This window comes from Protopterus annectens, chromosome 8.part0 (genome assembly GCF_019279795.1).
Source record: "Protopterus annectens isolate FY-2018-M chromosome 8.part0, PAN1.0, whole genome shotgun sequence".
In the NCBI taxonomy this organism is placed as follows: domain Eukaryota; kingdom Metazoa; phylum Chordata; order Ceratodontiformes; family Protopteridae; genus Protopterus; species Protopterus annectens.
The window spans coordinates 13,202,554-13,214,408 of NC_056741.1; the positions used below are offsets into that span (position 1 = coordinate 13,202,554).

The 11,855-nt window shown below is 34.8% G+C and overlaps 1 protein-coding gene across 1 annotated transcript in view; it reads right to left on the reverse strand.

The window, feature by feature from the left end:
* LOC122807961 (von Willebrand factor A domain-containing protein 1-like) overlaps positions 1-7,455 on the reverse strand; it is a 425,895-nt gene extending 418,440 nt beyond the window's left edge. Inside the window, exons 1-2 of the mRNA XM_044078993.1 lie at positions 7,374-7,455; positions 6,314-6,883 (exon numbers count right to left, since the gene is read on the reverse strand). Coding sequence (XP_043934928.1) covers positions 6,314-6,883; positions 7,374-7,455 — 652 coding nt within the window. The remainder of the gene's footprint in view (positions 1-6,313; positions 6,884-7,373) is intronic.
* Between the last annotated feature and the right edge of the window lie 4,400 nt (positions 7,456-11,855).

Genomic DNA, 11,855 nt, shown 5'->3' on the forward strand with positions numbered 1-11,855 from the left:
CTTTTGTAAAATCTAGCAGCTCCAGAGAGTGTTTCACTTTTTCTCCTTCAACAAATGCTTTTTTATTGATATATTCATCACATATTATTTACATATTTACATTATTTACAAATCTCCATACATTATAAACTTAAATTTAAGCATTCCCTACTCTTTTATACACAACTAAAGCATTATTTTCTCCAGAATCCTTGAAAAAAGTAACATTTCCATTGTATTTAATTTCATTTAGTCTCTTGTTTCATATAGTCCATGAAACATAAAATATTACTCTGTCCATTTTTTCACTTCTTCCTGTTACCAAATTATATTATGTCCATATTTATTTGCTCAAGGTTTAACATGATTTTCATCCTATTTTGTTTGCATGTTTCTTTCCACAAATTATTAACTCCTTCACATTTCAAAAACACATGCTCAGTAGTCTCAAACTCTCCACATTTATTCCATATTCTAACTTGTTTTTTCTTGTATGGCATATTTGTCTTACAGGCAATTTTCTAATAAGCAATCTCCCATTACATTCTTTATTTTTTATAGTTATTATATCTCATCATTATGGCTTTTTCTTTTCTATTTCTAAATCTTTCCATGGATCAACACAATAAAATGCTTCCATAATATTTAAGTACAATTCCTTTTTATTTTTCTGACAAATTTTTTTTTTTATTTTCCAGAACAAAATTTTGTTTTGGTACACTTTCATTTCTTCATTCACAATGCTTTTACTTATTTTTTTAACTTCCATTCCTTCCCATAATTCCTTGTATTTATAATACAGCATCATTTCTATCAAGATTTTATTTTCCATCATAATTCGTTCTAATACCTTATATAAAATTAAAGATGCTGTATGTACTATTGGGTTTAGTAAACCCAAGCTTCCTTGCTCTTTCATATACAGAATCCCTCTCTTGACTGGACTCAGTTTAGAGCCCCATATAAAAGAAAATATAATCATCATTAGTTTATTTTCATAGTTAATAGGAATCATATAGGTGTTAGCAACATAAGCAACTTTTCCTATTACCATGGTGTTCAACAAGTGTGCTTTTTTCTATATGAAAATCAATGATTTCCAAAAATTAGTTATATCCTTTACTTCTTTGAGTACATTATCCCATTGTTATTGTCTGTATTCATTCCTTCCAAATATTATTCCTAATATAGCTATATATTTTTTCACTTAACTCAATACCTCCTATCACACCTTCAAAACCAAATCTTTTACTTTTGTCTTTATTTATATTTAAACTATTTTTATTTTATACTTAATTTTTAATTTACTTTTTCCAACCATACTTTATTTTAACAATTTGTACAGCATCATCCATATAATTATACAATATTAGCAAGTGTACTTCCTTCATCATTTTGTATCCAGCACTACTTGACATTTTATGAATTCCCCTCACTATTACATTTATAACTAATAAGAACATTGCACTACTAGACGGGCAGCCCTGCTTTATTCCACATTTTAATTTTATTTCTTCCTCAATCTAGCTATTTAAATTTAGTTTCCCATAGTACCTTTCATAAACATATTTTATTACTTGTAACATTTTTTTGCTTTCATTATATGTCTGCCAACTTCCCCATAATGATTTATATTGAATATTATCATAGGATTTACTTATATCCCCTATCATAACCTTTACTTCTACATTTTTATTTATATCATCAATTATTTATCTTATTACCCACAATATCTCAACTTCCTTTTTCTTTTCTTCTGAATACATTTTGATAATATAGTCTAGCCATTTTTTAACCATTTTATTATTCTCATAAAAATTTTATAATTCATATTATTCAATATTATATGTCTCCAATTTTATCTCCTCTTTATTTCCTTTTTTAAATATAAATTTTATAACTCCTGTACATATCTCTTTTTCTTTAATTCCAGTTTCTAACCATTCATAACTTCTACAAAAATTATTTTTTGCCATTCCTTCATTTCTTTATACATACCATATTCAATTCCATCCAGTCCTGTTGCAGAATTCATGTTAATATCTTTTAGAATTTCATTAATTCTTTCATAGTTATTTTTTGTTCAAAATACTCATTATCTTTGTTATTTAATTTTTCACCTTTATAAACTTGCTCTATCTTTTGTTCTATTTTTAAAAAAAAATTCCAATACATATTCTTTAATTATTTTGTATACTTTCTGTGTCCATTACTTCTTTATATAGTTAACAAATGTTCTTTCAGTTCATTTGCTTCAACTTCAATTCTAAACTGGATCATTATTCTTTTTTTGTTTGTCTGAAAAAGCTTGCAACACATATTCTGATCATGGAAAAATATTTTTCTTTTGTTCATATGTACCCAAAAATTTTTCCATGGTGTGCCGAGTCTCAAATATCAAGTCACAAAAATTATCTTTTGCTTTGACACCCAGAGGTGCTATGACAGAGTCCCAAACCTCATACCTGTACAAACGTTCTCCTTTTTTACTGCTCAGACATACTGTACACTTCTTTTTTATACCTCACACATACTGTACACTTCTTTTTTGTTTCTTTTATTTCTTCTTTCTTCTTCTTTGTTCCTTCTTTAACCGTTTGTACATACGTTTTCGTCTCTGGAAAATTTTCTGATACAGTCTGTTCTCCTTTTTCTTCTTCTATTTTTCCATGGTATCACTCCATGAAATTGCTGCTCCATTATCTAGATCACTTTGGTATACCATTTCTTCCAAATAATCATCCAGCACCCCCCCCCCCCGATTGGATGGTCATAATTATGCATTTTTCAGAGGTAACTGTCTCTTCTTCAAACAATCTCCTCTGAATGTTTTCCTTTGAATCCATCTCTCTTTCAGCTACAATCTCCTTTTCCTCCAATGTCACTGTTTGTTCTGCACCCACATCATTAGAAAAAACCTCTGGTAGTGATGCTACCATTTCAACTACATTTTCAGCAACTTTCGTTCCAATTTTAGCAAAAGCTGAATCAGTCATGTTTTCTCCCTGCTTCTCCAGGCTGCTTCCATTCCTGGAATGGAACAAGAAGTCTGTCATGTTACATACAAGTGATTCCCCTACTACCAAGAGTAGGGAAGTTCCCTGATGCCCTGACAAAAGTTCCCCTAATCACTATGAAAAACACCTTGGGTCTCCCCTGAAAAAAGGCAGTGGGGATTAACCCAGTCAACAAAATATGAATAACTAAATACATAAATAAATAAATAAATAAATAAATAAATAAATAAATAAATAAACAAATAAATAAACTGTAACCTTCCACCCATACTACTTTCCCTTTATTCTGCCTTCCTTGTTTTTTTTCTGTGCTCACTTTTTGTTGTTGTTTTTCTTTTCAGCTTTTCCCTGTTAGGGGTCGCCACAGCAGAACTCCGGTCCACTAGCGATTGGCAGTAGATTTTTATGGTGCCGAGTTGCCAGCCCAACGCCCAACCTTCAGCAAAGGCACACCCATTCATGCATGTCTTTCGGAGGCCACTTGACCACGGGGAGGACAAGCAGACTCCACACAGAAGGCACTCCAGCCGAGAATTGAACAGGAGAACCTCTTGCTGTGTGGCAACAACGCTACCGCTGTACCACCGTGGCTTCTTTTTTCTGTAGGTTTTAATTATTTTAACATCCATCCAACCATCCATTTTCTAAACCACTTTCTCTGTTGAGGGTAGTAGTGGAAACAAAATGAGTGCAGAAAACCAGAGCTCCATATTCCCAGTAAAAGTCTCCAGCTCATCCTGTAGGATTCTCAGGTATTCCTAGGTGAGCTAGCAGATATAACACCAGATTTATAAAGGTTACCAGAAACTGTACACTAAATTCAAGAATAGAACTTCCACAATGCTTGTGCTGTCTGTTCACTCAGAAAGGTTACACTAATGTACACTTTGTGGTAACCTTTATGAATCCGGCCTATAATCTCTCCAACATATGCGCAATCTGCACTGGGGTTTCTTGCTCTGGAAGATGACCAGGGAGCACATTCATAAGGTGTAAACCATCTCAAATGGCTTCCTTCAACAGAGGAGTGGTGGGTGTACTCTGAGATTCTTCCAGATTGCCATGGTCCTCATGCTGTCAAACAGAGTGCACCTACCCTTTACCACTTCAAAGGTAACTAACTTCTAGCATTCTAGCATTTTCTTGTTTATTTTTACTTGGCCCAAAGTGATGAGTTCTTGGTGCCCCAGATAGAACTTAAGCAATATAGCCCAACTGCTCAAGGCTTTCTTTCTAATATAAGGATACTTTCTGCATGTTTCAAATTGTTGTGATGTATCCAGGCAAATCAGTACTTATCACTCTGTGAGCTTCACATTTAGATTCTTTCACAAGTAATAATGCTGACCAAATGCCTGGATCATGGCAAAAAGAACAAAAGATGCATACATAGTTCTTTTCCACCTACCCAGCATCTGTCTAATATCTGCAGCATGAGGAATACAGCAAAATGGGTATGGACAAAGTTCTTCTAATCGGGTTGGTCACACTGGCATATGTCTACAGCTAACTCCCGTGCTTTTTGACTAGTACAGCTGCTGTGATCCCTACAAAGAACATTTTTATTTCTCTTCTTACATAAAGAACATTATGCACCATTAGATATTTTTAGTTATGATCAGGAAGTGCTGCTGGTCACATGATGTACTTGTTCACAAAGCATGTAGAAGGGAGTTGTGGAAATCTACACTAATAGTCTGTAATACACTATCTGGGAGCCTGTTAATAGGTTCAGTCCACTTCAATAGAAAGGGAATTTGACCAAAACAATTACATCAAAACTGCTTTCAGCAACAGCGGAATTTCCCTTTTTCTCCACTGATGTAAGACCTCAGAGGAGATATATATATGTTTGGGGAGTGGGGAGAATCCTCCCACAATGGAGCGGGGAGGGCAGTGGGGTTGCCTTCCCACAAAAAAAAAAAAGAAAATTGCTTCAGAGTTGCACAGAAAGTGGATTCTGCAAAATTCTTTTGATCAAATGCACTTTTGATTGAAGTGGATTCAACCAATCAACATGAATCCCATCATTTTAACAACTAGGCTACATTGTTGGCCTAAAAGAGATAATGTTAAGGATATTTAACAAGCTTCATCAGACTATCTTGTACAAGAAAAGAAGGAAGGCCGAACAAAAGCACTAAACCTATCTTGTATAAGCAGAATGTTATTCTAGGTAATCAGTCAAGAATAGTTTGTAAAGTGAGTTCAGGACTTACCTACACTGTACTCAGAACTGTATATTGACACAGGACATTTTTCTCACCATTTTAGAGTCTCTCCTGTCCTCACCCATGTCAGTTAAGTACAAAGAACAGTAAATGTGAAAACTATATTGTATCTCTGCATTGCATTCCTGCCACCGCTGAGAAACAGAAAGATTCAGTTCTGCATGCTCTGCTCTGTGGCCTTCATCTTCCTCATCCATAGCATAGTCAGGGCACTGAGGATCACTGAGCAAGGCAGCCTTGCAAGGAATTATCACATGGTGCCTGGCAACATGGATAATTAGTGAGAGTCAGTTATTTTCACCCAAAGGAGGAAGTCTCACCAAATCAAGAAGGGCATGTGATGGCGGAGTGCAAAATCATGTGTTACACACTGCCCATAAGTGAAACATTAATCTTCAAGGTCATCTTAGCAGCAATGTGTGGGGAAGCCTGCATTATGCACAGGCTAGTACTCATGCTAGTAAGCAAATATCTTTCTCATCACACTAGCATCTGTGCTTCCTATAAGGTCAAAGTTGGGTAAACAGATAGGTAATGGGTGTAGGTAAGTTGCAGCATGTTGGGTAAATACACACTCTTGACTTCAAAAGCAAAATGTCTCAGTCTTTCACATTCCATGAAAGGATTGTCCTCTCAAACACAAAGCCGGAAAGTGTTAGTGGAGTAATGATGTGGGTAAGTTTACTTTTACATTGCTGCTGTCTCTTTGATAAGTGGTTGGTATGAAATATACACTGACTGCAAACTGCATGGCAACCCAGTGATTATGACTGCTGCCTCAAAAATGCAGGGTTGAAGGTTTAATTCTCTCCTCTGGTCAATGTCTGCATGGAGTTTTGCATGTTGTCCCCATGTCAGTATGAGATTCTCTGAATATGCTGACTCATCCCATTTCCCAAAAATATAATGGTTTACAGACTCTTCTACAGATGCCCATATCTACATAGTATTTACCCTTGCAGCTCTGGCCGTGGCTTCCAAGGAGCTGAGACAAGCCATTTCACTTACTTGTTAATAAATAAATATAGATTATAAAAGGCAAGTGAGACAGTGCTTACCAATATTTACCAAGTACAGTATACTAACCAAAAATCGCTGTGCATAACTGGTTAGAAATCAGAGGTAGGTTGTCCATCTCAGTAAAGAAAAGAAATTCTTCATCTGGAGTACTGACAGCTTCTCGCAGCCCATAACTTGTTCTTCCTGTTGATACTGCCAGTATCTGTACACCTTTTTCCTTAAGGAGATGGGAGGGCTGAATAACATCATCTGTAGAAAATCCATCAGTTATCCAAACCACAAGTTTGGGCACGTCCATTCTAGAGCCTCCTTCAGGTGTAAAGACATGATCCTGAGCAAAAGTAAAGGCTTTACCAGAGTTGGTATCCCCAAATTGTTGTTCCAGCTGTGTTACAGCCCTCCTCAGCTCAGAAGTGGTCAGATATTCCCGAAAATGAAAACTCAGAATTGGGTTGCTTGAAATAAAGACAAGACTGACCAATACCCGCTGCAATCCAACATCAAAGGTGTTCACTAGTTTTTCTACAAGTTCACGAATCTTTGTAAATTCATAGGTAGTGATGCTCCCCGAACTATCCACAAGGAATAAAATGTCTACAGCCACATCTGACATTTGGCATGATGAAGACCAGATATCTGAAAGTAACAAGAGAAAAAGAATGAATATAATTTGTGGGGTTATGAAGGACTGCCCCCCCCCCATTAAAAACATTTTGTCATACATTTTACAGTTCATTTTTGGAATATTGATATACTTTAATTTGCATATATGAATACACACACACACACACACACACACACACACACACACACACACACACAAACAGATGTCAGTGAAAGAAGACCTCTGGTTCAACAAAAAGGGCTTCTAAAATGTTGCAGTTCACTATATGTAGTTGTCCATTCACTATCTCACCCTCTTTTCCATCTGTCCCTTGTAGTTTTACTTCACAACTGTATTCCATGGCTCCGTCACTTGCTTTTTGAAGTAATATTTCCAGATGTTCAAATACCCCCCCTCCCAGTTGCTACCTATGCTCCCGATTCCCCATTACACATCATATAGTGTCAGTTCTGTGCCACATTCACAGTATTTAATGATGCTGCCTTCCCACATCATAGCTACCTTTCCTGCCTTCCAAATGTCTGTACATTTCCAGTGTTCTGGGCTTTTTCTCCCATTCATTGACCCATATTCCACTTGCCATCCTGCTACTCTCCCTTTGTTGAGCACTGCTCCGGACTTTATTCTCCAGGCACAGACCGCACTGACCAATGGCATCCTGTGTGACAGTTCCTTACAACAACTATCTTCTGCTTCCTATCAGCTAGCCAGTTCCACATCAGCTTCATAAACTTAGGTCCCAACTCACATTTATTTCATTTTGTTAATTAGGCAGATCTCACCAGGTTTATGATCTATGTTTAGGGAATGCCCCAGGTGGTATCTTTACTAACCAGGGAAAATTTGATAAGGACACAGGGAAAATGCTCTGCTGCATCTATATATTGAACTTTGTATTCTTTTGTTATGTATATTTTTTGAAAAAAAGATCATTCTAGAAGAGATAATCCATACATGTTTCTCTATACATTTCAGTCTAATTCAGGCTCATGAGGGCAAGACTTCATCCCAACAAGGGGCACAAGGCAGGAAGAATTCCAAGACAGGGCATCAGACCATGGCAAGGTTCATGTGCACATACACATATATGTGTCTGCATGCAAGTATATATACACACACGCACACACACACACTTTCTCAAATGTGCACATGCACACCTAGAAACAATTGTAGCATTGTCAATCAAGCTACCAGTAGGCATTTAGACTGTGGAAGCCAACTGAAGATCCCAGTAGGTGTCCATGTAAACAGAAACAGAGCATTCAAACTCCTAACAAAATGTACCCCAGCCAAGAAAAAAAAACAGGATCCCAGTGCTATGGTGCAGTATTGCTAACCTGCGTGCTACACTGCCCTACTTCTTGGGATCATCTCACTATAATTAGTCAAAAAAACTTAATTATAACAAAGGAATCATTAACAACAGGGCCTAACAGTCTAATGACAGAACATACATTCTGCTAAGCTTTGTAACATCAGTGATGAGTGGTTATCTGCTTAGCCGTAAACTCTTGTTAATAACTCATACTCATGTTATCGCCAGTGTCCTTTAATTATTCATTTTGTTAGGCAATATAATGGGTTGCGTGAGGCAGATTATATTTCAATGTGTCACAACTGTTTCACAGTTCTGAATATATTATCCGTATGCCAAAGGCAAAAAAGTTTCTAAAAGTTACCAGTTAGACTAAAAGTTTCCAAGCATTACCAGCTCTTCCAGGCAGATTTTTTCAAGCATTACCAGCTTAGCTAAAATGTTTAAGCATTACCAGCTTAACAGCATCATATAATCGACCAGAACTTCCAAACTAGTGTTCCAAGCAGTGCGATATAAACAGCGTTCCACTTCTCGGCCAATAAATCCCCTGTTTGAAAACAGCAACGTTCGTTTCACCTTGTTTCACCAACAATAAACGGATCGACCAAGATATTTATCCAAAAGCCTTATATTTATTTAAAATACAACAGATTGGCAAGCGCTTTCACCCGTAGGCTTCATCAGGCCACTTATAACTGATATACATTTCAAATGAATTTATATTACAATTCAAATTAACGTGACTTCCTTTAATTAATACATCACTTCACCCACATTTTCAAGCTTGTGCATTTTCATATATATGTTATATTAAAAAAACATCATTATGCAAAAATTGCACTAAAAACATTATCATTCTTAATAAGAATTACAAACATACTCTAGGTTAAGACGACTGCATATGTACATAGGGTAAATCAACTATTTCACTTATTTACATGTTAGCGCTTTTCACGGGCTTATATATGTGTGCTGAATCAGCGTGTGAAAGCTTTATTTATATACAATATTAAATGTATATATTTAAATTAATATATTCCTTTAACTCTATATATCAGACCTAGAAATCAATATTGTAAATTTATATATGAAAAACAACTATGTACGTTAAAACTGAATAATTAGCCCTATTAAAAACGGACATATATTACACACTAGGATAATGAGATGTCACAATACCATTCAATGAACAGACAAACATTTTTAGCGGTACTCACACAAAAACTTTTAAAAACTTTTGTAGAAAACTAAATGTTGAATAATAATGTAAAAAACATTTCTTTATACTAACTAAAAACTAATATCAAATATTTAAGGCTCAATGGTACATCCATAATCACGTCCCTAAATTTCATTGTATAATATATACCTAACAAAACATGATATACTATCTACTATTCCTTACTTATTTATCTAATATATTTATACATGCATATAGTAATCGATGCTAAATGTATACATGTATATAATAATCAATACATTTTACCTACATATATAATGTTTATAAAGAAATAAATATATAATCTAAAATATATATTGTATTCCCTAATTTCATATCAAATATATAATAAGCAAAAACTAATCAATTCATTTACCTTTTATTCTTCTATTTTTCAAAATAGGTTTGATAGGGACCCTATCGTTAAGTCCAGGTTCACGATCCGCCCTGAGTTTAATTATCCACTTACTTTCATTACATTCAGTGGTATTGCATATAGTACCTCTACGTATAGTGGGTTTATTGACATAAACAGCTTTAAACTTAAATTTATGTTCGATAGAGGTAGACGCTACATGTTTAGACAGTGCATTTTTCTCTGAATTTATCCTGATGTTATAGAGATGCTCCCTTACTCTATCTCCGAGTCGTCTATCTGTCTTACCCACATAAAAAGCTGGGCATAACTGACACGTGGCTAAATATACCACATGTGTAATTTCACAATTTGCCTCACAATAGAATTTAAACAATTCTTGAGTTACTGGGTGTATGAACGTTGCTGATTCATCTATAGTGTCACAAAATTTACATCTTCCACATGGTCTAGTATTAACTGACTCTTTCTTACTATTATTCTTATAATTAACTCTATTTGGGCCACATAACATTCTGTATAGATTCAACTTATTTTTGTAAATGAATTTGGGCTCCCTTCCTACCACTTCTGAGATGGCAGTATCCACCTGTAGGAGTTCCCAATACTTACTATATGCGTCCCTAATTTCATCTACATCTTGTGTATAGTATATGCCTACTTTCATGTTTCCAGGGTTACCACTATTTCTTTCTGGACCATTTGCCACTATTTGGCTCTGATCAGCATAAAATGGATATGCTCTCCCTTTTCTTAACTCCTCGAGGTCAACAAGGGCTTCATCTATCTCTCATGTTTTATAAGATCTCTGAGCAAATTGTTGTTTTAATTTCTTAATTTCTTGATTATACCCTGTATCAGTTGAGTTCAAGCTTGACATGCGCATAGCCTGCCCCCTAACCACATTCTTAAAAATGTAATTAGGGTGCATGCTATACCTGTGCAAGTATGAACTCCTATGACATGCCTTACGATGAACTGCAGTATTTAAGTACCCATCCATTATTTTCTCATCAAATACATCTAAATATGATATATACTCCTGAGATGCCATCATTGTAAATTTTAAAAATCCAGTTAGTGAATTAATCTCTTGAACAAATGTGGTTAGGGGGCAGGCTATATATACTATACACAAGACTAGACCATGTGGAAGATGTAAATTTTGTGACACTATAGATGAATCAGCAACGTTCATACACCCAGTAACTCAAGAATTGTTTAAATTCTATTGTGAGGCAAATTGTGAAACTACACACGTGGTATATTTAGCCACGTGCCAGTTATGCCCAGCTTTTTATGTGGGTAAGACAGATAGACGACTCAGAGATAGAGTAAGGGAACATCTCTATAACATCAGGATAAATTCAGAGAAAAATGCACTGTCGAAACATGTAGCGTCTACCTCTATCGAACATAAATTTAAGTTTAAAGCTGTTTATGTCAATAAACCCACTATACGTAGAGGTACTATACGTAATACCACTTAATGTAATGAAGGTAAGTGGATAATTAAACTCAGGGCGGATCGTGAACCTGGACTTAACGATAGGGTCCCTATCAAACCTATTTTGAAAAATAGAAGAATAAAAGGTAAATGAATTGATTAGTTTTTGCTTATTATATATTTGATATGAAATTAGGGAATATAATATATATTTTAGATTATATATTTATTTCTTTATAAACATTATATATGTAGGTAAAATGTATTGATTATTATATACATGTATAAATTTAGCATCGATTACTATATGCATGTATAAATATATTAGATAAATAAGCAAGGAATAGTAGATAGTATATCATGTTTTGTTAGGTATATATTATACAATGAAATTTAGGGACGTGATTATGGATGTACCATTGAGCCTTAAATATTTGATATTAGTTTTTAGTTAGTATAAAGAAATGTTTTTTACATTATTATTCAACATTTAGTTTTCTACAAAAGTTTTTAAAAGTTTTTGTGTGAGTACCGCTAAAAATGTTTTTCTCTTCATTGAATGGTATTGTGACATCTCATTATCCTAGTGTGTAATATATGTCCATTTTTAATAGGGCTAATTA